At 42.1% G+C, this 25,883-nt stretch overlaps 1 protein-coding gene across 2 annotated transcripts in view; it reads left to right on the top strand.

The window, feature by feature from the left end:
• The window catches only part of cdk4 (cyclin dependent kinase 4), a 41,659-nt gene that overhangs the window by 242 nt on the left and 15,534 nt on the right, over positions 1 to 25,883 (top strand). For both annotated transcript variants that reach the window (XM_062966429.1, XM_003216687.3), the window contains exons 2-4: positions 13,251 to 13,499; positions 25,355 to 25,490; positions 25,619 to 25,786. In XM_062966429.1, the coding sequence (XP_062822499.1) occupies positions 13,282 to 13,499; positions 25,355 to 25,490; positions 25,619 to 25,786 (522 nt within the window). In that variant the 5' untranslated portion in view covers positions 13,251 to 13,281. The remainder of the gene's footprint in view (positions 1 to 13,250; positions 13,500 to 25,354; positions 25,491 to 25,618; positions 25,787 to 25,883) is intronic.

The following is a 25,883-nucleotide window of genomic DNA, read 5'->3' as shown; positions in this document are numbered from 1 at the left end:
TGCTGCTGGGCTTGGTCCAAGGGGCCGAGTTGCGGGGTAGAGGCAGTTCCTGCGAGAGGCCTTGGCCTGGAGGGAGATACTGAATTATTTTGAAAATATATACCCTTGCTATATTGGGGACTTTAGTTGGGAGGGGGATTGCAAAGTTGTGCCTTCTTGCAAAACATTACCTTCTTTTCCTAATGTTCGAAAAGTTTCGAAACTTAACCTTGGGCTTTTGTTTGGGGGATTGGTCTACACTGGAGAGTTAATGCAGTTTCGCCCCACTTTAACGGCTATAGAATCAAGGCCTGGATTTTCTCCTCTCCCCTAGAAAACCACAAATCCCAGGATCCCATAGCAGTGAGCCAGGGCAGTTAAAGTGGTGCCAAAACGCATTAATTATCCAGTGTAGATGCAGCGTTGGTGGGGAACAATTGAACCCGAGGAGGACTCGTTGTCTGGGGCCCCTTCCACACAGCTGAATAAAATCCCACATTATCTGCTTTGTATATGGAACATATATGGCAGTGTGGACTCAGATAACCCAGTTCAAAGCAGATATTGTGGGATTCTCTGCCTTGATATTCTGGGTCATATGGCTGTGTGGAAGGACCCTGGAATGTAACTTTGAAGTCTTTCCGGGACTTTTCGCCTTCCAAAGTTCCTGATCCAGACGCACATTTGCAGCTGGCGAATGGGATTCTGGTCCGCACAGGCATCATGCCTTAATATGGCGTTTTCCAACCGCTGTCAGAGCCTGGGACTGACTACACCTCCCATCATCCTCTCCCTCCAGGATTGGGGCACCAGAAAGAGGAGCTCTTGTTCAGTTCTCTTGTTGTGGATCAGTTCATTCTTAGAGCTATTCTTGTTGCAGAAGGCCAACAATGTTGGCAGGGTATTCAAATAAGCAGTCATGCTCTTCTAAAGAGGACCAAATACTATAAGGCAGGCATGGGCAAACCTGAGCCCTCCAGGTGTTTTGGATTCCAACTCCCACAATTTATAACAGTTAGGAATTGTGAGAGTTGAAGTCCAAAACACCTGGAGGGCCCAAGTTTGCCCATGCCTGCTATATGGTCTCTCTTCAGTAGGGCCCCATGTACATTGCCCTCTAATGCATCATACTCATTTCATGCAGTTATGTTCATCAGATGAGCCTACATACTGACTATGTAACAGTTTCAAACTGGGTTGCTGTGAGTTTTCCTGGCTGTATGGCCATGTTCCAGAATCATTCTTTCTATGGCCAGATATCCTCAGAGGTTGTGAGGTCTGTTGAAAACTAGTCAAGCAGTGTTTATATATCTGTAGAAAGTCAAGGATGGGAGAAAGAACTCTTGTCTGTTGGAGACAGGTGTGAATTCTACAGTTGGCCACCTTGATTAGCATTGGAAAAACCTTTCAGCTTCAAGATCTGGCTGTTTCCTGCCTGGGGAATCCTTTGTTGGGAGGTGTTAGCTGTCCCTGATTGTTTCCTGTCTGGAATTCCACTGTTTTCTGAGTGTTGCTCTTTATTCACTGTCCTGATTTTAGAGTTTTTTTTAATACTGGTAGCCATTTTTTGTTCATTTTCATGGTTTTCTCCTTTCTGTTGTAATTGTACACATGCTTGTGAATTTCAATAGCTTCTCTGTGTAGTCTGCCATGATGGTTGTTAGAGTGGTCCAGCATTTCTGTGTTTTCAAATAATATGCTGTGCCCAGACAGGGGGATTCCAGACAAGAAACAATCAGGGCCAGCTAACACTTCCCAACATTTTTGTCTTCAAATAAGGAGGTAAGCAGTAATGCCCCTATAAAGTGGATGAAATACTCTAAAGGTCTCTGTTGGGTTCTCGTTTTGGTCTTCTAATATGAAGATAAGCAATAATAATAATTCTTATTATTTATACCCCATTTTATCTCTCCCGGAGGAGACTCAAAGTGGTTTACATTAGTAATGCCCTCTAAAAGCAGACCTTTTCTCCTGTTACTCAGCTTATCCAGGTAAAGACTTCTTCCCAAATTGTTAGTGTCTTAGGACATAATACTTAGTAGGTTCTCTTTTTTTTTTCTTCAGAGAAGGAGATAAACAATTCTTCCCCTCAAAAGTGGATGAAATACCATTAGGACTTTATTCAGTAGGTTATCATTTTTGTCATCAAATTAGGAAAAGTAATAATGCTCCCCTAAAATGGACATTTTCTCCTATTACACTATGTAACCCGTTTTTTGTTCCTTTTTTTTTTTTTTTTTTTTTAATTTTTTTTTATTGTTGTTTTGTCATCTTATCCCACTCCCACCCCCCCACCCTCCCCTCCTTGTACATACACTTTATACAACAAACTACAGAAGTTACATTTGAAATATCAATCTCAATCTTAATTTTTCCACTCCACATCTTAGTACATTCTCTAAATAGTTCTTAACTGGTTCCCACATCCCCTTGATTATTGCAATATTTTCAATTTTATCTATATTATTCCATTTGCAATTTGTGATTTCTACATTTAACATATCAATTATATACTTATACCAATTCGTCAGAGTCCATTTTGTTTTATCTTTCCAACCGCTCACTAAAACAATTTGTGCACATGCTATTAATTTGTCAATCATTTTTTCTTTTTGTATATTCTTCACTTCTGTTATCCTTGCATGTAGTACATTTCTATTAACTATTACTATTTGTAGATTTAGCATTCTATTGATTTCTCCTTCAATCATTCTCCAGTATTCTTGCACCCGATCGCACTCCCATATCATATGATTGAACACCCCTCTTTGTTCACAACCGTGCCAACACCTATCTTTCATCCCTGGTAAAAACCGTGAAAGTTGTGCAGGAGTTCTGTACCATTTTTGTAACATTTTCCTTCTTGCTTCCCTTAATACATTGTACTTTTCTTTTGCTATATTACTTATTTCCCTTTGTATATCTTCCCTCTCAATTTCCATGTCCATTCTCCATGTTTGGAAAATTTCCTCTACTATTTCTTCTTTTACCGTTATAATTTGTTCATACAGATCTCCTGCCACCTTCTTTTCCTCTCTCAAACATTTCCTAATCGCCTTCTCAAATGGACTGTCCTGTTCTCTAATTTTTTCTCTCAATCTAAAAATTTCCTGTCTTATAGCCCAGCTTTGAATCCAATTCCCTGATCCTATCCAATTCTGAATTTCTTTTTGTTCTACAGGGTCTCCATCTATTGTGTACAAATCCTCCACTAACCTTTTCCCTCTACTTTCAATTGATCTCAATGTTCTGCCTATAATTTCGTTGTTATTGTAATTAATTTGCCATATAGTTGCCATCTTATTCTCATTGCCTGGACTTAGCTTCTTCTTTCTTTTTTTCCACACTTTTATTGTTCCTTTAAAAGGTTCCTTAAATTCTGCTTCTTCTCTCCTACTCCATTCCCTAAATATTATTTCTTTTTCTTTAGTATTATTTATTATCTTCTCCATATTTGCCCATTTTTTTTTAGTATACTGTATTTCCAATAATCTTTGGATTTGAAACGCATCGTGATAGACTTCTAAACTTGGAATCCCCCAGCCTCCCTCTTCCTCTTTTGCATTTAACCATTTGTCCCTTATTCTGGGCCTTTTTCCTCCGACTGCCCATTTTCTTATTCTCCTGTCCCATGTCTTTAGTGTCTTCCTATCTACTGTGTTCGGTAATGTTTGAAATAAATATGTCAATTTTGGTATTATGAACATTTTTAGTGCCCTTATTCTGTCCACTCTTGTTAATGTTTTTCCTTCCCAATTCTTAAACTGTTTCTCTATTACCTTCCATTTTTGTTTATAATTCCCCTTGACTATACTCTTTGGGTTTTTATATATCCATACTCCTAAGTATTTCAGCTTCTTTAATCCTAATCTTAACCCTGATATTTTCCTAATCTCCAGTTGTTCCCTTGGTGGGGTATTAAGACATAGTATCTCTGACTTTTTAATATTAACGAATAGTCCTGATATATTTTTAAATTCTTCCAGTTTTTTAATAATATCTTTTACCATAATTAACGGTTGACTTGTAATAATCATTGCATCATCGGCAAAGAAATTAAGCCTTATTTCTTCCTTTTGTCCTCCTCCCTCTTCTATTTTGTACCCTGTCCAATTGGTGCTATTCCTGATACTTTCAGCTAGCATTTCTATCGCTATTACAAATAAAGTGGGGGATAATGGACAACCTTGTTTTGTACCATTTAAAATTGGTATCTCTCCTGTCCTTCCATTATTCACCCTTATTTTTGCTTTACAGTTGCTGTACAATTGTTGCAGCGTTTTGCAAAAGTTTTCCCCCATATTCAACTGTTGACATAATCTTAACAGATAATTGTGATTGACTTTATCAAATGCTTTGTAAACATCCAATTTGAGAATTCCCATTTTTTTCTTATTCGAATTTGCATGATTCATTGCAATTACTACATTTTTTATTGGATCCCCAATTTTTCTTCCCTTCACAAATCCATATTGATCCTCTTTGATTATTTTTGGCATTATTGTTTCCAATCTTTTTGCTAAAATTTTTGTAAATATTTTATAATCTTGATTGCATAGACTAATGGGTCTGTATGACCCTGGTTGTGTTAAATCTCTCCCCTTTTTGGGTATAGTTATAATTTCTGATACTTTCCATGTTAGGGGGACTTTTTGCTTAGTGTATATTTCATTGAACAATTCTGTTAGGTGTGGTGCCAACTCTTCCATAAATGCTTTATAATATTCTGCTGGAAATCCATCTGGCCCTGGTGACTTGCCTCCCTTTAACCCTTTAATTGCCCTTATTGTTTCCTCTTGCGTTATTGGTTGGTTTAATAACTCTCTGTCTTCCTCTGCAATTTTTTCTCTGATATTTAAGTTCCCTTGCATTACCCTCTCTTCCTTATATAGATTTTTATAATATTTTGCCATTATCTCCCTAATCTTACTTTGCTCCTCTTGTTCTTTCCCATTTTCGTCTTTCAATCTCTTTATCCATGTTTTTTCTTTTTTCTTTTTCAAATAGTAAGCCATCCTCTTCATTGATTTTATATTCCAACTTTGGGAATAGCTTTTAACGTATAGATATTTATTTATTATATTCCTTTCCTCAAATGCTTCTAATTGGTTTTTTTTCTCCTTTAGCTCTCTCCAAATCTGTCTATCCTTAGTCCTTTTATGTTTGTCTTGCAGGGTTTCTATTTCTTTTATTCTCTTATCCTGTTCATTCCTCCATCTTCTTCTAAGATTTACCTCTAAACTTATACAGTGACCCCTTATCACTGCCTTACTTGCATCCCAAATTATATCTTTAGTTACTTGTCCATTGTCATTGGTCTCAAAATACTTATTTATTTCTTTCCTAATTGTTTCATATTCTTCCTCTCTACTGTTTAAAACTGTGTTATATCTCCAGGTTCTTTCTTTTCTTTCTATTTCTAATTTTACTTTTACTCTTAATGGTGCATGATCCGATAAATGTATTGGAAGTGTTTTTGCTTCTAGAATCACTGATTGGTTTGTATTTTTCCCCAGAATATAATCTATTTTGCTATATGTGTCATGTCTTCCCGAGTAATATGTCCATCTATTATTCTCTGGTTCCCCTTCTAATAAATCATTCATGTTGTATTCCCTTATATTTAACTTTCTATTACTATTTTGCCTTGTTGTTACCAATTCCAGGTTATAATCTCCTGCACAATACACTTCTCCTTGTGCAAACTTATCAATTTCCCCAAATAGCTTTTTTAAATACTTTTTTTGATTTTTGTTTGGGGCATATATACACACTAAAGTGATTCTAATTTTTTCAATTTTCCCTTTAATCATTACCCATCTCCCATCTGAATCCCTTTTTACCATTTCCACTTGGAAGTCTATTGTATTTTTAATTAAAATTGCCACACCCCGTGCTCTATTTGAACCTCTCGATTCATACACCTGTCCCCAAATCCTATCATTAAATAATGGAGTATGGTCCTTTCTCTTATGACATTCTTGTAAAAGCAGAATGCCAACTTTATAATCCTTTACCATTTTCATAACTTTTGCCCTTCTTTGTGGAGTTGATAAACCATTAACATTATGAGACATTATTACTACTTCACCCATAACCAGGTATTATTTGCATTTACCCTCCTGTAGTTTCTTTCCCCTGTCTGCTTGTCTTCCCATCCTCCCCCATGCCCCCCAGAGTCCAGACCTCTCCCTCCTCCCATCAGAGGGAGACCTGAAAGAGTTTTCCCTTTGTTCTCTTCCATTCCCAGACTCCCTCCCACCGGTGACTGCGTTGCCATCCACTGCTCTCCCCTCCTGCATCATCTTTTACCCCTTTAACCCCATTTGTCCAAATTTCATTATTCCACAAATGTTAGGCTGTTCATTCTTAAGTCTCTGTACTAGATCTCGTTTCAATTCTTCTATTCTCCTCTCTAATTTTCTGTTTTTTAAGATCTCTTAATTGTTTTTCTATAGATTTAATTTGTTCTAAATCCAGGTCCTTCAAATTCCTTAAAGTTCTCTTTTCTTCCCTGTCCTTTGGATCTCCCATTGCAAATAGACTCTGAAGTAAGTCTGTCTCTGTTGGTCCGCCTCTCTCTGCAGTCTCCAGCTCCCTCGATGCTTCTTGTCCAGTCGGCTTGTCCTTGGTCTTATCTGATTCCTCCTCCAGACCGTCTGTTTCTTTTCTGTCTGTATCCAGTTTTAACTGTTTAAGCATTTTCCTCCCACTTTCCAAGTCGGAAGCTTTATATAATTTATTGTCTTTATATACAATTAGGGTGGCTGGAAAAGCCCAGGTATAACGTTGTCCTTTCCTTTCCAAAGTTCCTGTAATTTCCCTCATTTCTGCTCTCTTTCCCAATGTCTCTGAAGATAAATCCAGGAGTGGCCATACTTTACTGCCAGCCAAGGTCAGGTTCTTCATTTTCCTCAATTTTCGATAAACAATGTCCCTTTCAGCCTCCCTTGTGAACCGTATCAAAATATCCTTGGGTTTCCTGCCTCCTCTGAAAGCCCAATGTATCCTCTCGATTCCTTGCGATGGGACCTGAGCATTTGTTGCAAGCCACTCAGCTATAACTCCCTTCAGATTCTCCTTTATCTGAAGACTCTCTCCTGCTGCTCTCAAACGCAGATTGGCTCTTCGGGATCTGTCCTCGAGGTCAGCAACTTTATCTAGAAGTTTTCTATTAATGTCTCTCAGAGTGATTAATTCACCTTTTTGTCTTCTGATCTCCGCTGCTGCCTCCTTAAACTTTTCTTGGCATTCTTCCACTTTATTCTCTATCAGCCCGAGTTTGCTATTAATTTGTGTGATTTGCTCTCTTGTCTGCTCATTTCCCTGTCTTAAAATCTCCATGTTTAATTTAAGATGTTCCAATGTAGTTATAATTTTGTTCAATTTTTCTTCCTCCCCTTCCTTCTCCTTTCTGTCCGCCATACTCACAGTTGTCCGAACTTCTGTTTGGATTCTGAGATTTATGGCTTCAGTCACCCGTTTTTTGTTCCTGAGTTATAAACATCATTTCCTAATTGGCTGTATCATTAAAAACATGGAAAAGGTTTATTAAACTGCAAAATCTTTGTTTTTGTGGGATATCCTGCAGCACATCTTGTTATAGTTTTTCAACGAATATCTCACAAAGTCTCAACCAATTCAACATAATTTGTGGCAGCCACAAAAATGAAGTTTCTGTAGTAGAACAACTACTTTCAAAGTAAGTACCGCATAATTAAATAGGAAATAAGACTTTCAGACCAAGAACATATATATTTTTAAAAATTGTTACATAGTGTTATAATAATAATAGTAATAATAATAACAACAACAACTTTATCTCCCAGAATGACTCGGGGCGGCTTACAGAAGCACATACAATTCCATAACACATAAAAATAGAGGTTAAATTACATCAATTATTAAATAATGATAACAAGATAAAAACAGTACATTACAAAAAGTCCAATTTAAAAATCAATAAAACACAGAACATGTTGCCATAAAAGGAGTAATACATAATCCCAGCTGTGGCCCAATTCAACCATTAAAAAGCTAGTGACAATATTAGATTGTTTGGTCCTTAGATTAGCAGGTGTCTTAATCATTTCCAAAGGCCTGCCTGAAGAGCCATGTTTTCAGCCTCTTGCCATTGTCATGTGGGGCAAGCCTAACATCCCTGGGGAGGGCGTTCCAAAGCCGAGAGGCTGCCACCGAGAAGGTCCTCTCTCGTCCCCACCAGCCCTACTTGAGACGAAGGTGGGGCCGAGAGGAGAGCATTCCCGGCAGATCTTATTTGCCTTATTTGTGTTAATTCCTTTTCACAAAATTTTAGTTTCTTTGAACACAATAGCTACATGGAGTTCCACTCCGCACATCTCCTCCAGCATAATTTTGATGCTCCATTATTAATCCTCTGTAGCTTGAGTGGATAATACCATTTATGGATAGTTTTCGATGTATTCTCTCTAATTTGAGCTGATACTGATTGATAAAGTAGACTTTCCCAAACTGAATTCCATTTCTTTTAATCTAGTTTTATTCTCAAATCAAAGGTTTCAGTGATGCGGGCCACAGACCATTTTGCCAAAGACTGGGGGTTCTTTCATGCTGCTGAATTAACAGTTGAGTGTCCCTTATCCAGAATCTTCAAATACTCCAAACCCCCAAATTATCCACATGAGTAGTTAACGTCTTTCTGATGGTTCAGCATACAAGAACTTTGTGTCATGTCCCAAATTATTAAAAATATTGTGTATAAAATTACCATTGGGCAATGTGTATAATATGATGTATATGACATTCCTAAAGAAGTATTATCTCACGTAAGAAATAGTAATTTCTTTATTATTCACTTTCATGGGGCTCCTTTGCCCCTAATGCTAGGAAATGTGAAAAGGTTGGCTGTATATGCAATACAGATATTCCAAAATCTGAAAGAAATCCCAAACTCTTGGGGTCCCAAGCATTTTGGATAACGCTGACTAACAGACATTTGGGTGCCACAAAGGTTAGACTTTTTTCTGGGTATATTTGACCTGCTGATTGCAAAAATGACACCAATTTTCCCCATAAGCTCTAGTTTTTGAGATACGGAATATATGTCTACCAGTCACCATCTGCTCACCCATAGAAAATAGTGATGACCATATCTACAAACTTGAGCTGTTGCGGTATGTCCAATACAATTTTCTGTATCAGCTCCCCAAATAACCCCAAGAACAGGCCTAAAAACCAAGATACTGAGATTTTGTTGTTGTGGTTGTTGGGCTGTGTAATGGTTACTCAGCCAATATAGCACAATGATTCTACTTTAACTGCCATGCCAATCTCTTATAGAATCCTGGAATTGGTCTTTACAATCCTCAGACTTGGATCTCCAGCACGTTCCAAATCGATACATTTCATGCCAGTTAGTAGAATTGTAGTGGTTTACGAGGATTATTAATGCCTCATTGGAGCAGGGACAAATACCATCTAGCTTGAAAAAAGCAATTGTACGACCAGTTCTAAAGAAGTCATCCCTGGAGTCCTCTATATTAAACAACTAACTGGCCCATTTCAGATCTCCCTTTCCTGGGCAAGGTTCTAGAGCAGGTGGTGGCTTCTCAGCTCCAGGGATTCTTGGATAACACCAATTATCTTGATCCCTCACAATCTGGTTTTAGGCCTGGTCACGGAACAGAGACAGCTTTGGTCACCTTGGTAGATGACCTCCACAGAGAACTAGATATGGGGAGAGTATCTCTGCTGGTTCTCTTGGACATCTCGGAGGCTTTCGATACCATCAACCATGGTATCCTTCTGGGTCGACTCTCTGGAATGGGTCTTGGGGGCACTGCATTGCAGAGCTTCCGCTCTTTCCTGGAGAATTGCACCGAGATGGTGATGCTGGGGGACACCTGCTTGGACCCCTGGCCATTGACCTGCAAGGTCCCATTTTTTCCTCCATGCTTTTTAACATCTACATGAAACTGCTGGGTTGAGGTCATCTGGAGTTTTGAAGTTGGGTGCCATCTCTATGTAGATGACACTCAACTCTACTACTCTTTTCCACCCCACTCCAAGGAAGCTCCCCATATCCTGGTCCAGTGCCTGGCAGCTGTGATGGACTGCATGAGGGCCAACAAGCTGAGGCTTAATCCAGACAAGACAGAGGTCCTCCTGTTCAGTTGTGAGACCGATTGGGGTGTAGGGTGGCAACCTGTATTGGACAGGGTTACACTCCCCCTGAGGACACAGGTCCGCAGCCTGGGGAGCCTCCTGGATTCATTGTTGATGCTTGAAGCTCAGATGTCGGCGGTGGCTGGGAGGGCTTTCGCACAGTTAAAACTTGTGTGCCAGCTGTAACTATCTCGAAAAGTCAAACTTGGCCATGGTGGTCCATGCATTAGTTACATCCAGAATGGACTACTGTAATGCACTCAACGTGGGGCTGCTTTTGAAGACGGCTTGGAAACTGCAGATAATGCAAAGGTCAGCTGCTAGATTACTAAACAGGGGCAGCTATAGGGAGCATACCATGCCCCTCCTAAAGCAGCTCCACTGTCTCCCGACAAGTTTCCAAGCCCAATTCAAATTTGAAGTCGCCCAGCTTATCTCCAGGCTTTATTGCATGTTATAACTTTAAGTGTTGTCCATTTGCTTTGTCTTCATTCAAATTTATGTTGTTTTGTATGCTTATGTCTTGCTATTTTATGTGTGGCACCCTAGAGTGCTTTTGAGAGCCACCCAGAGTACCTTCGGGGAGATGGTGGTGGGGGTTACATAAAGATGATGATGATGATAATGTTGTTATTATTACAGTAGAGTCTCACCTATCCAACATAAATGGGCCGGCAGAACGTTGGATAAGCGAATATGTTGGATAATGAGGGATTAAGGAAAAACCTATTAAACATCAAATTACATTATGATTTTACAAATTAAGCACCAAAACATGTTTTACAACAAATTTGACAGAAAAAGTAGTTCCATACACAGCAATACTATGTAGTAATTACTGTATTTATGAATTTAGCATCAAAACATCATGTATTGAAAAGATTGACTACAAAAACATTGACTACTAAAAGGCAGACTGAGTTGGATAATCCAGAATGTTGGATAAGCAAATGTTGGAGAGACTACTGTATTATTATTAGAGCTATAATTGTCTAGTGTGGGAAAGAATCCTGGCCAGTTTGGTTTATCAGTGCTGAGAATAATTACTCTAAAGTTATTGGCATCTTGTGACAAAGTTAGGTACAAATGATTCAGTATGACACTCTTGTACCCAGGATTCTTTATCCCGCTCATTTCCTGTACTTGCTAATCCTTGTCATGACTTGGAAGTTCCATTTTGTCCACAAATATTGAAGGGGTGGGGAAAAGCACACACTCCGATCCCTTTCGATTGTGATCATGACACAGCATCTCTTTTCAGGCGACATAAGTGTGCGTGCTTAACCTCGGGTGGGGCGAAGAGTGGGATTGTGGCAGAGACCCAGGCCTACACATGCTCGCCCAAATGTTACTGAGCATTGATTGCACATATGCAGACTGTGTGCCCATAGAAGCTTTTTGTGTCTGTATGCGTACACTTATTTATCCACACTTCTGTGTCTTGTGTACTTGGGGAGGGTTGCAGTTGCCGTCCTGTTCTTTTCACCTCTATTTCTCTGCGTATTAAAGATGCATATCCTATATGCGCATGTCTAGAAAATTTAGTAATGAAAAAAGGTAAAGGTTTCCCCCTAACATTAAGTCTAGTTTTCTCCGACTCTGGAGGCTGGTGCTCATCTCAATTTCTAAGCCAAAGAGCCGGCATTTCCGTAGACACCTCCAAGGTCATGTGGCCGACATGACTGCATTATTAGTAATTAAATCAACCCAAAAAACCTGGATTGACTTAATTAGCAGGTCAGTGTGAGTACTGTACCTCATTTCTTATCAAGGAAGGGAACCATGTCTTTCTTTGAGTGGAGTGACAAAAGAAAATACTTAGTCTGAAATGGGAGAACCCATAGGAAGCACTGACTCAATCTACTTTCTCCACTGCAGTGTCACTTAGACCCTTTTGAATGTCTGAGTGTTGGCATTTTCCCCTCTCCACACAATGGCGCTTGACTTATCCACAGGTCATATCAAAATCTACAGTTCTGGTCCCAAAATCTGCCCAACTTATACGTTTTCTGGAAAAGAAGCTGACAGCACTGTTCAGTGTCACGTATCCCAGTAGTGCTAATGTAAAATAAAGGTGATATGGAATATGTGTTTATAGAACAGTGGTTCTTAACCTGAGGTCCCCAGATGTTTTTGGCTTTCAGCTCCCAGAAATCCTAACAGCTGGTAAATTGGCTGGGATTTCTGGGAGTTGTAGGCCAAAAACATCTGGGGGCCCCAGGTTAAGAACCACTGTTACAGAAGATCTACTTGAGCCCAATGCACAGTGAGTTTTCCCGAAAGTCTTTGAGGATTTGATTTGAGTACTCTAATAGTTTATACCTGTTTTGCCAGATGCTATTAATCCTGGTTTCAAAGAGGGCATTTTGAAAGTGTATCAACTAAGATTCCCTTTTCTGCATTATTGTCAAAAGCACTTCTGTCTCTATTGCCCTAATCTCCACATGATAAAAGGCGAGACTGAGAAATCCAGCGCCAAGTCCATCACTAACCACTAAGCAAGATTGTCTCTCTTGTATGGGAGGAAAGCCCCTCCAAACTCATCTTTTAACAAAGGAAATCAATCCTTTTGAGCTGATAATGATGGCTGCACGTACACCATAGAATTAATGTAGTTTGACACCACTTTAACTGCCATGGTGCTTAGATAATAGGTTGATGAGGTATTAGTGCTATTTGTCAGGGAAGTCTAGAAATCTTATAAAACTATAGCTCCCATGATTCTGTAGTATTGAGCCATAGTGATGAAAGTGGTGACAAACTACTTTAACCTGCAGTGTGGATGTACCCTAAGAAGTGGGCTGGGAAAGCAGTATTAAAGAGAGATGCTGTTGGTATGTGTGTTGTTGGAACGAAATAGAAAAATGCAACTTGCCAAATGAGAGAAACTTTCTTTGTTTGGATTAAAGGGCCCAGAATCCCCCAGGCAGCATGGCGATTCTGAAAATCATAGTCCAGAAAGGTAACTTTCTCAGGGTCTTCCTAGAAGAAATATACAGGATTATTAAAGGACAAGGGAAAGTGGTTTTGCTTTGGGAAATGTGAAAGGCGTCTGCTATTGGCAGGGTTGTCAACTGCTTTCCTAATCCTTTTCTCTCCCCCCCCCCCCCCTTGATCCCTTAAAGCCTCCAGGCCCTGCTTGAAGCACCCTCCAGGATGGCCATGGGGAGATGCGAACAGTATGAACCTGTGGCCGAAATCGGCATTGGGGCTTATGGCACTGTCTTCAAGGCCCGTGACCTGCAAAGTGGCAAGTTTGTGGCCCTTAAGAATGTGCGATTCCAGAACAGCGAGAATGGGTTGCCGCACTCCACGGTCCGTGAAGTGGCCCTGCTGAAACGCCTGGAGAACTTTGACCACCCCAACGTTGTGCGGTGAGGATGCACAGTGTGTTCTGTGGGGGGCACAAGGGGGCTTTCTGAGACCACATCCTGCAAACTGGGAGACCTGCCTCTTTATTGGAAAGTAGTAGTTGTGTCCATGTCAAAATTACTTTATGTGATCACAGTTCTTAGAATTTCCCAACCAGCAATGAGATAATCTGGGAGTTGTAGTCCAAAAGGGTTACTCTTCTAAGCTCTGGATGGAAATAATATAATTCTGTGACCCCCCTCCCCTCTTTTTCAGGGTTTTTTCCATTGACCTTAGTAGCTACGGCTACTGGGACTTACAATCAAAACATATGGAGGGATGCAAGGTTTCCATCCATGATATTAAGGGAGAAAATGCAGATACTGAAGTTAAATAACAAAAATAAAAAAGCTGTTTTTTGCAATTCAGTTTGAGCATATATGTATACAAGGTACATGCCATGGCCCTTCAGAGCAGCGGAAAGTGGTGATTAATGCAATCATCACATAATTACTAAGGAAATTAATATACTGAGACAAGAAGCCTTTGTCCTTATTGAGGTAGGTGCACATAGATAGATCTCAATTTGATAAACTGCAATTCGACATTGATCATGATGCTTTTTAAAAATTCTTTAAGGATGGCTACCTTAAGGCAGTAAAATATTTCTTTTTTAACAGATTACAAGCATATCTCAGTTAATTATTTTCTTATTTATTGTGTCAGAAGCAAATTGAGAATAATTATTGAGAATAATGTATAAAAACACAATGAACAAAGTTAAAAACTTGGCATTATGCTAGATTTCCTTTGACCAGAAGCTGTCTATTTCAAGTGTCTCTGGTGTCACTGTAAGAAGATCCTCCATTGTGCATGTGGCAGGGCTCAAGATGCATTATAGTCAGTGGTCTGTGGCTTGCTCGTCTCCACACTCACATGTCGCGAACTTCACTTTGTGGCCCCATTTCTTAAGATTGGCTCTGCATCTCGTGGTACCAGAGCACAGTCTGTTCAATGCCTTCCAAGTCGCCCAGTCTTGTGTGTGACCAGGAGAGAGTTTCTCATGTGATATCAGCCATAGATTGAGGTTTCGGGTTTTTACTTCCCACTTTTGGACTCTCGCTTGTTGAGGTATTCCTGCGAGAATCTTTGTAGATCTTAGGAATCTGTTTCTTGATTTAAGAAGTTGGCATGCTGGATGAGGCAGAGATGTCAGTGCCTTGGTCCTTTCATTGCTGCCAGTTAACAAAGCTTCTGATAAAGAAGGTCTTTTTCAAAGTCATTTTTATGGACCCCATTCCTTCACAGTCTCTGTCTAGACCCCAGGGGGTCGCAAGGGGGGTTTCAGAGAGGTCGCCAAAACCATCAGAAAACACATATTTCTGATGTTCTTAGGAACCCAAATCCCTCTAGTATTTTCTGTTGGTCATGGGGGTTCTGTGTGGGAATTTTGGCCCAATTTTTTTGTTGGTGGGGTTCAAAGGGCTCTTTGATTGTAGGTGAACTATAAATTCTAACAACTACAATTCCCACATGCCAAACTCCACTAGTGTTCAAATTTGGGCATATTGAGTTTTCATGCCAAGTTTGGTCCAGATCCATCATTATTTGGAGTCCGCAGTGCTCTCTTGATGTAGCTGAACCACAACTCCAAAACCCAAGGTCAGTGCCCACCAAACCCTTCCAGTATTTTCTGTTGGTCATGGGAGTTCCGTGTGTCAAGTTTGGTTCAGTTCCATTGTTGGTGAAGTTCAGAATGCTCTTTGATTGTAGGTTAACTATAAATCCCAGCAACTGTAACTCCAAAATGACAAAATCAGTCCCCTCCCAACCCCACCAGTATTGAAATTTGGGCATATTGGGTATTTGTGCCAAATTTGGTCCAGTGAATAAACCACATCCTGCATATCAGATATTTACATTACAATTCATAACAGTAGCAAAATTACAGTTATGAAGTAGCAACAAAAATAATTTTATGGTTGGGGGTCACCACAACATGAGGAACTGTATTGAGGGTTGCAGCATTAGGAAGGTTGAGAACCACTGATCTAGATGGTGGTGGTTGTTTTTTTAGCAGCATCAGCATTGAGAAGATGGTGAAGGAAGGGTAGAGAAACACAGGCTTTTGGTGTCAAATTGCAGTGACCTCCAGAATCCTTTACTAGGCATGCATGAACATCAAAACAGAGAAAAGGGGACAAAAGACAAGCTTGTCCTACCAGCTATCCATAGCATGATTTAAAAAGAAGAAGAAAAAAAGTGTGTGTGTGTGTGTATGTGTGTGTGTGTGTGTGTGTGTGTGTGTATATATATATATATATATAAAACTATTGCTCACCGAAATGGAAATCATAAGAAAATTGGTAATAGAAAAAGTAATTCCTTGATGCTTTCAAGTGGAAAATATGTTTGTTTACTTATACAAGACTTATCACATCTGGTTGTTTCATTTTGCATGTGCATATTGTTAGATTTGGAGCCCCGGTGGCGAAGTGTGTTAAAGCACTGAGCTGCTGAACTTGCAGACCAAAAGGTCCCAGGTTCAAATCCTGGGAGCGGAGTGAGCGCCCGCTGTTGCTCCAGCTTCTGCCAACCTAGCAGTTTGAAAACATGTCAATGTGAGTAGATCAATAGGTACCGCTCCAGCGGGAAGGTAATGGTGCTCCATGCAGTCATGCCGGCCACATGACCTTGGAGGTGTCTACAGACAACGCCAGCTCTTCGGCTTAGAAATGGAGATTAGCACCAACCCCCAGAGTCAGACATGACTGGACTTAACATCAGGGGAAACCTTTACCTTTACTATTGTTAGATTTGGACAAAACAATTCTTGAAACATGTTGAAGTGCTCTTCATTTGTGGTGAAAGAACATATTCTTATTCTTGTTATCTCTGCCCTTGGTACTCTTGGTTCTCTTAAAGAAGTAATGTCCAGGAATACATTTATTTTGTGGATTGAGGTATCCCTGTCAAGGACAGAACGCCACAAGATTCAAAGTAACAGAGTTTATTAGATTACAGAACTCAAAAATGCCCGTAAAACACAAGGGCCAGGCAGTTTTTGCCTTTAGGAGCAAAAAGGGGCAAAAGTAAATGTTCAAAAGATAAACCGGATTAAACCGGAGTTTAATCCGGGTAAAAACAAACTGCTTGCTTCAGCCTGGGTATAAACGAAACGAAAGCCAAGGAACAAAAGGTACAAAGAATGCAACTAATTGGCAGCAGATTCCTCTCTGCTGCCAACACTGTGCTTAGAGTAACTTGCGTCGCTCCCCCACACACACAGCAGACAGGATCTCCAACACGAGTAAATCAGCCAAGGATTGTAGCAGTTGAGTAGACCAGTTCCGTTCCGTAGATCAAAGCCAGAAGCAGACGTTTGTAGTTTTTCCAAGTCCAAGAAGGGGGGAAGACAAGCCGTGGTCAGTTCAGTCCGAGTTCTCAAAGCAGGAGATGGCGTCCGTCAAGAAGACGACGGAGGGTCAAGCTAATAAGAGTAAGCACAGGTTTGCACAAACAAATGCCCACACAATCCCTCCCGCCGTCTGACCCTGGATTCCAATCAACTTACGTCACAGCACAGGAAAGCACACAAGTCTTCAGGGAAGCGTCCCACACACACACGGATCCCAAGCGTTTGCCCAGATTACCTTGCCCAACGCAATTTGCAATTGCTCTCAAGCCCCATTTTATGCCAGTTACAAATCTTCATCACTGTCAGCTGTCCTCCTTAACCCGGGCGTTTCCTCATCACTTTCCTCGTCAGAGCTGGAACACCTCTGACTACGCCCAACAGCATCTCCAGCTGTGGATCCCGTCCCATCCCTCCAGCTAAACCATGGGTCTAATCCTGAAGGTCCCCATTCATCTTCTGTCCCATCATGGCCAGTGGCACCCACTTCCTCCCTTACCCGAGTCCAATCCATCTCATCCTCCTCTGAGCTAACCAGCCCCTCCTCCATTCTCTCCGTAAACCCTTCGAAAGACTCCTCGTCAGATGGTGCTGCAAATATGTCTCGCAGTCTTTTTCTCTCTCGCTCCTCGAGAGTATCTGACTCTCGAGGAGTCTTACACCCACGTCTGTCAGTAACAGAGCCATGAGGCTCAATCATAACACTATCCCCTCTCACAAAGGCCTCCTCCCCCGATGGCGGAGAAGTGGCAGTGATACCCTCCGCTATAGCACCACGACGACTAGAGGTATCAAGTTTCAACAGCGAACGATGAAAGACTGGATGGACCTTTAAACTAGACGGTAAACGCAAACGAAACGCAACAGAAGAAATCTTTTTAACGATAGGAAAGGGACCCAAATACCGAGGCGCAAACTTTCCCCCAGCCTGTTTAATATGTTTGGAAGATAACCACACCAAATCCCCTTCTTCCAACTCCTCCCCTGCCTGCCTGTGGCGGTCAGCCTGAGTCTTCTGCGTTGCCTTAGCTTCCAACAGTAAGCGACGGGCAACATCATGCAATGCAGCCATTTCCGAAGAGCGGTACACAGGGTCCGAAGAGACCACATTGGTCGACGGCGCCACACCTCCCCGTGGGTGAAAACCATAAGTTAGCTCAAATGGCGTATGCTGACTAGACGTGTGCACCGCATTGTTGTAAGCAAATTCCGCCACCGGTAACCACTTTACCCAAGCCGTGGGTTGATCTAAACAAAAACAACGCAGATACTGCTCTAAGAGCCCATTAACCCGTTCCGACTGTCCATCCGTTTGCGGATGGAAAGCTGAAGACACGTTTAACTTAGTCCCCAAACACTCATGGAAGTGTTTCCAAAAGCGTGACACAAATTGCGGAGCCCTATCTGAAATAATCACCTCGGGTGCTCCGTGCAAACGATAGATGTGCTTTGTAAATAGTAAGGCCAACGTAGGGGCCGCCGGAATGGTTGAACAAGGAATAAAATGAGCCAGTTTACTAAATAAATCCACCACCACCCAAATACAAGTATAACCCCCAGACTTAGGCAAATCTGAAATAAAATCCATGGAAATGATTTGCCATGGCCTCTCCGGAACAGGTAAAGACGATAACAACCCTCTAGGGCGCCCAACAGGCGTCTTACTCTGCTGACAAACGGCGCAGCTGTCACAAAAGCGCAGAATGTCTTGCCGCATCTTTGGCCACCAGTAGCTCCTGGTGATAAGCTGTACGGTCTTGAACCTGCCAAAGTGCCCAGCCATGGGTTCGTCATGGTGGGCTCTAATCACCTCCAACCTGAGGGTCCCTACTGGTACGTAAACCTGCCCCCTACGCACCAATACCCCGTCTTGATCCTGGAGATGCGGCAGTATGGTACGGTTACCTGCAGAGAGCAGCATCAGTTGCTCCTGAGTCCACACATCATCCTTCTGAGCCTCAAGGATCTGGTCATGTAACCCAAGCTCATTATCTACAACACACAGAGAGGCAGTAGGCAAGATGGTCTGACATACTACCTGCTCATTGGTCTTAAATTCCGGCTTGCGGGATAAAGCATCGGCCCGCAAGTTTGCCTTCCCCTCCACGAACTGCACCTTGAAGTTAAACCTGGAGAAAAACAAAGCCCAGCGGATTTGACGCTGGTTTAACTTCTTTGCTGTTTGCAAGTGCTCTAAGTTCTTGTGATCAGATCTGACCACGATCTGGTGCCGTGCCCCTTCAAGCCAGTGCCGCCACACCTCAAACGCCACCTTAATCGCCAACAACTCCTTCTCCCATATGGTATAGTTCTGCTCGAAGGGTGTTAGTTGCCGCGAGTAAAATCCACAGGGACGCAAGGTCCCTGAGGAATCCTTCTGAGACAATACAGCCCCCAACGCGTAGCTAGAAGCGTCCGCTTCTACCACGAACGGTCTGTCAACATCAGGATGGGTTAGTATGTTGTCCGATTGAAAACTAGACTTTAGTTGTAGAAACGCCTCGTGAGCTTCCCGCCCCCACACAAATGGCTGTTTCTTGCGCAGAAGCTGCGTCAAAGGTACCGTGAGCTTTGCAAAATTCGGAATAAACTCCCGGTAGTAATTAGCGAAACCCAAGAACCTTTGTACATCCTTCTTAGTCTTCAGCTCCTGCCATGAGTTGACGGCGTCAACCTTATGTGGGTCCATTTTAAGTTCCCTACCTGACACTACATGACCTAGGAACTCCACTTCAGGCACATGAAAGACGCACTTGGAAGCCTTGGCGAAAAGCCCATTAGCCCGCAGTCGGTGCAGAACCTGCTTGACATGTTGACGATGTTCTTTCTCGTCCTTAGAAAAAATCAAGATATCATCCAAATAAATCACTAAAAATTGGTCAATTAGGTCCCTGAACACATCGTTCATGAACCTCTGGAATACCGCAGGAGCATTACAAAGCCCAAAAGGCATGACTCGGAACTCGTGGCATCCGAAACACGTGTTAAATGCCGTCTTCCATTCATCCCCTTCCCGTATACGGATTAAGTTATATGCCCCCCGCAGGTCAAGCTTGGTAAAGACCTTGGCCCCTTGCACCCTTGATAACAGTTCCGAGATTAAAGGCAGCGGGTACCTATCCCGAATGGTGTATTTGTTTAGGATCCGATAATCGCAGACCAACCTAAGTTCCCCAGTCTTTTTGGCTACAAAGAATACCGGTGCCGCAGTTGGAGAACTAGATGGGCGAATAAACCCCTTGGCTAAATTTTCATCTAGAAACTCCCGCAAAGCTTGCCTTTCCGGTACAGTCAAGGCATACAGCCTCCCTGCTGGCAGTTTCGCACCTTCTGCCAACTTGATGGCGCAATCATATGGCCTGTGCGGTGGTAATTTGTCCGCTTCTCTTTTACAAAATACATCAGAGAACTCCCCATACTCAGCAGGCACTCCCTCCATATCAGAATGAGTAACATTTAGAGTGCAACAATCCTGCCTCTTTAAGATCACTTTACGTGTTGCCCAATCTACTTGTGGGTTTACTACAGCTAGCCAATCCATCCCCAGGATCACATCATATCTAGGCAAGCTCGTAATATCCCACACAAACGTTCCCGTTACTCCCTGCACCTCCCACGTTACTGCTGAGGTTTCATGGTTAACCACCCCAGTCTCCAGCAGTCTCCCATCTGCTCCTTCCACCCACACGTCGCATGCCTTGCGCACTCTAGGAATGCCATGCTTCTTAGCAAACTCAATATCTACATAGGAGACCGTAGCCCCTGAGTCCAGCAGTGCCAAAGTAGAAACAAGTTCCCTTCCCCCAACAGATAATGTAATGGGTACGAAAACATGCTTCCTCCCCTCAGTTGACTGCTTGAGGAGCCCTAGTGCGTTGGACTCACGTCGCACTAGGGCTGGCCTTTTCCCGAAAGCTGGGAAGGTTTCACATTACAATTTTTGGCAAAATGCCCAGCATTCCCACAGTACAAACACAAGCCCAGCTGCCTCCTACGGCTCTTTTCCTCTGTAGACAGCTTTTTAAAGACCCCAAGCTCCATGGGCTCTTCCCCCATCACCACAGGTGCCCTGGTTACATGCATGGGTGGCGCACACATTGCTTTTGAGTGTTTACGAGCCTCGAACCTTGCGTCTAAACGCAGCACCTTAGCTACTAAGGCGTCCCAGCTTTCAGCCGGCTCCAAGCGTGCTAATTCATCCTGGAGCATATCACTTAACCCGGCAGTAAATAAAAGCATGAATGCATTTTCCCCCCAATCCAGCTGGTGGCGATACAGGTTAAACTTATTTAAGTAATCCAAAACAGTCCCCTTTCCCTGTTTCAACCGATACAGAGCCCACCCAGCGTTCTCCGTGCGGAGAGGATCCCCAAAAGTATCAGTTAACAACTTTTTGAAATTATTCAAATTGTCCTTGACTGGGTCATTTCCCAAAATTAAATTAGTGGCCCATTGTCCTGCGGGACCGGTCAACAAACTCAAAATAAAGGCCACCTTGCTAGTGTCTGTAGGAAAAGCATGAGCACTGAGCTGGGAAAAATAAAGCTCCACTTGTGCCAAAAAGGTTGGCAACTTGCACCTGGTTCCGTCAAAGCGTTCAGGAGTCAAAACATGTCCTTTCACAGCCTGAGCTGTTTGGATAACGGTACAAGCCGTTTGCAATTGGTCTACTTTGGCCCTTAACTCATCCATCGTCTTCCTGACGGGTTTATTGCTGCAATAAACTTTTTATGGGCGTTGGGCAATCTGTCAAGGACAGAACGCCACAAGATTCAAAGTAACAGAGTTTATTAGATTACAGAACTCAAAAATGCCCGTAAAACACAAGGGCCAGGCAGTTTTTGCCTTTAGGAGCAAAAAGGGGCAAAAGTAAATGTTCAAAAGATAAACCGGATTAAACCGGAGTTTAATCCGGGTAAAAACAAACTGCTTGCTTCAGCCTGGGTATAAACGAAACGAAAGCCAAGGAACAAAAGGTACAAAGAATGCAACTAATTGGCAGCAGATTCCTCTCTGCTGCCAACACTGTGCTTAGAGTAACTTGCGTCGCTCCCCCACACACACAGCAGACAGGATCTCCAACACGAGTAAATCAGCCAAGGATTGTAGCAGTTGAGTAGACCAGTTCCGTTCCGTAGATCAAAGCCAGAAGCAGACGTTTGTAGTTTTTCCAAGTCCAAGAAGGGGGGAAGACAAGCCGTGGTCAGTTCAGTCCGAGTTCTCAAAGCAGGAGATGGCGTCCGTCAAGAAGACGACGGAGGGTCAAGCTAATAAGAGTAAGCACAGGTTTGCACAAACAAATGCCCACACAATCCCTCCCGCCGTCTGACCCTGGATTCCAATCAACTTACGTCACAGCACAGGAAAGCACACAAGTCTTCAGGGAAGCGTCCCACACACACACGGATCCCAAGCGTTTGCCCAGATTACCTTGCCCAACGCAATTTGCAATTGCTCTCAAGCCCCATTTTATGCCAGTTACAAATCTTCATCACTGTCAGCTGTCCTCCTTAACCCGGGCGTTTCCTCATCACTTTCCTCGTCAGAGCTGGAACACCTCTGACTACGCCCAACAGCATCTCCAGCTGTGGATCCCGTCCCATCCCTCCAGCTAAACCATGGGTCTAATCCTGAAGGTCCCCATTCATCTTCTGTCCCATCATGGCCAGTGGCACCCACTTCCTCCCTTACCCGAGTCCAATCCATCTCATCCTCCTCTGAGCTAACCAGCCCCTCCTCCATTCTCTCCGTAAACCCTTCGAAAGACTCCTCGTCAGATGGTGCTGCAAATATGTCTCGCAGTCTTTTTCTCTCTCGCTCCTCGAGAGTATCTGACTCTCGAGGAGTCTTACACCCACGTCTGTCAGTAACAGAGCCATGAGGCTCAATCATAACAATCCCTGTATCTAAAGGCACTCCTTGCTAGAAAATTTTAATCCTTGATGTTCCAGAATTGAAATTCAGCATCAAATATGTGATGAGCTTATGATTTTTTTTCAGATTAAGCTTGGCCAAAAAGAGAGTGATTTTTTCTTCCAAAGACTAGAAGAAACTTACTTCCTTAGTTTGAGTGCATTGTAATGGCTGAGCATTTGTATTTAGAGGTAGGGATGGCAAAAATATAACCTCCCATTCATTGGAATAGGGTGATGGTTCACCACTGCCAGGCATGCTCCATAGTTGCTTTTGACTGCAGCTCAATTCAGACTTTAATGAATGAAGAACTAGAACAGACACTAGTTCTAGAAGGTTAAAAGAAAGAAATACATGTACATCTGCAGGAGCCAGCTTATTTCCTAACATACATCTTTGTACGCATGCATCCACACTATATACTCACACACACATATACATATAGCATGGTACATCATCATCTACCTTTATAGCCTACCTTTTTCCCAGGCTGAAACTCAAGTTAGCTTACAAATTAAAACAAGGAAAATATCATTAAAATGTACAAAAATATCAGCATTAAAATAGTATCCAAACTATTCACAGTATTAAAACAATTGAAAACATACAATTAAAAATAATAGTCATATTTTGAAAATGTCACTCCTTAAAATCTTTAAAAGTCTGTGTGTGCGATATATATATATATATGCATATAGATATATGCATATAATTATTTGTACGTATACACCCACAGTACACACACGCACATACATATAGCATGATATATCATCATCTCTATTTATATCCTGCCTTTTCCCCATGCTGGTACTCAAGTCAGCTTACAAATTAAAACAAGGAAAATATCATTGACATTTTACAAAAATGTCAACATTAAAATAGTATCCAGACTATTCACAGTATTGAACAATTTAAAACATACAATTAAAAATAATACAAATGTTTTGAAAACCTTTAAAAGTCTGTTTGTGTGTGTGCATGCACACATATGCACTTATATATAGACATGCCCACAGGATTATCTTTATATTTGACTTGTCTCTACGTCTGCTGCAATTTCAGTTCCATTTTTTCTGTGATGCTGGCATGGGCAACCTTTGCCTTTCCATATGTTTTGGATTTAAACTCCCATTGGTTCCAAACAGTACGGCTTATGATTATGGGATATTATGAAGTTAATCTAAAACATCTGGAGAAACCTACCTTGGACCACAGTTGCTGCTTGCTTGCTGAGGAAGAGAAGATTGCAGAGGAAAGAGGGGGGTCTCACTGCAACCACTTTTCAAGATTGTGGGACTGTAGGAGGAGAAAGCCTTTGAATTGGTGGCTATATATACTTTTACCCTGTGGATTTTCATCTATTTTTATTTTCAAATCAAAGGTATGAGTATGTGTTCAGCCAATAGACACGGTTATGCCTTGGAAAAGGGCTGTGAAAGTACAGTCCTAACACGTATCCGACTGCCATAGGTACTAACCATGGAGCAACTGAGGACTGAATCTGTATTTGAGAAAAGCACCCAATGCCTGTATAGGCTCCTCCTGCTCATCAGATATTCCTCTGCCTCACTTGGTTCCTTTGGGCCTCTGCCGGACCTTTTCCTCTTGCGGGCAGCTAGGGAAACTGGTCTGAAGCTTCCCACAGGTATTTATGACAAAACAAAAGAATGTGAGCTCAGCATGGGAAACTTGCTTTGATGTCAGACTTGACGGCTACAGATTTGGAGAGAAAATTATCAGGACTGCAAGCTCCTAAAATGGAATTCAAACTGAGACAGAAGCATTGGGAAATTGATGCCTCCTCCCTTTCATGCCCCTAAGTCCTGATCAAAAGAGGGTTGGCCCCTGGGGTCTCTGTTGACACAAACCTCAGTGGATGCTCAGAAAAACAGTGTGGTGTTCAGTTTCTGATTTAATCAGGAGAAGCACAAACAGAAGAATTGAGTGGGAGCAGTCGATCACCTTCTCTTCGTGTGTCAGGAGCAACATGAGAAACTGCAAGCTGCTTCTGGTGTGAGAGAATTGGCCGTCTGCAAGGACTGACAGCTGTCCACACCTAGTGCAGTCCTATCGATGCATATCTTTAGCTGTTCAGTCTTCAGAATCTAGACTTCGGGAAAAGTGGATAATATTCACATACCACTGTGTATGTCAACGGTTCTCAACCTGTGGGTCCCCGGATGATTTGGCCTACACTTGCCAGAAATCCCAGCCAGTTCACCAGCTGTTAGGATTTCTGGGAGTTGAAGGCCAAAACATCTGGGGACCCAATCTGAATTTAGGGATGCCTTCATTATTGACTATGGTGGCTATGGCTAGTTGGGGTTGCACTTCAACAACATTTTCAGGAATTAATATTCCCGTCATGTTGCTCACTCATTATGTTAGGATAAATACCTGCACAAACTGAGGAGCTTGTTTTTAAGCATGTTCGGGAATCATTTTTAAAATATAAACTCCTGGTTTCCCTAACTTCATTTGTTTCCCTGCCTCCATTCTTTATATCACATGGAACACATGTTATGCACCTTTTTCTTCTGTGCCTTATAGGCTAATGGACGTTTGCACAACAACACGGACAGAGCGTGAGACCAAAGTAACATTGGTCTTTGAGCATGTGGATCAGGATCTGAAAGCATTTTTGGAGAAAACTCCGCCTCCTGGCTTACCAGCAGAGATGATCAAGGTAATATTTCCAATGCCATCCTGATTGCATTTGGAGAGGTTCTCCATTCAAACACAGTCTGCGTAAGGCTTTCCAAACGCAGGTGCTGATGCTACATATTTTTCCCCTCTTCCTTTATCTCCTTCCAGGATATGATGCATCAGTTCTTGAGTGGCTTGGATTTCCTGCATACAAACTGCATTGTTCATCGTGACCTCAAGCCAGAAAATATCTTGGTGACCAGTTCTGGTCAAGTCAAGTTGGCTGACTTTGGCCTGGCTCGCGTCTACAGCTGTCAGATGGCCCTGACACCTCTGGTGAGGCCTGGGTTTAGCGAAAATGAAAGACATTTTGTTCCTGTTTACTATAGGGAGAACAACTTGGACAGGAGTGAAATCATACAGCCCTCCAAGC

This window comes from Anolis carolinensis, unplaced genomic scaffold (assembly GCF_035594765.1).
Source record: "Anolis carolinensis isolate JA03-04 unplaced genomic scaffold, rAnoCar3.1.pri scaffold_20, whole genome shotgun sequence".
In the NCBI taxonomy this organism is placed as follows: domain Eukaryota; kingdom Metazoa; phylum Chordata; class Lepidosauria; order Squamata; family Dactyloidae; genus Anolis; species Anolis carolinensis.
This window is presented reverse-complemented; position numbering and strand designations above follow the sequence as displayed.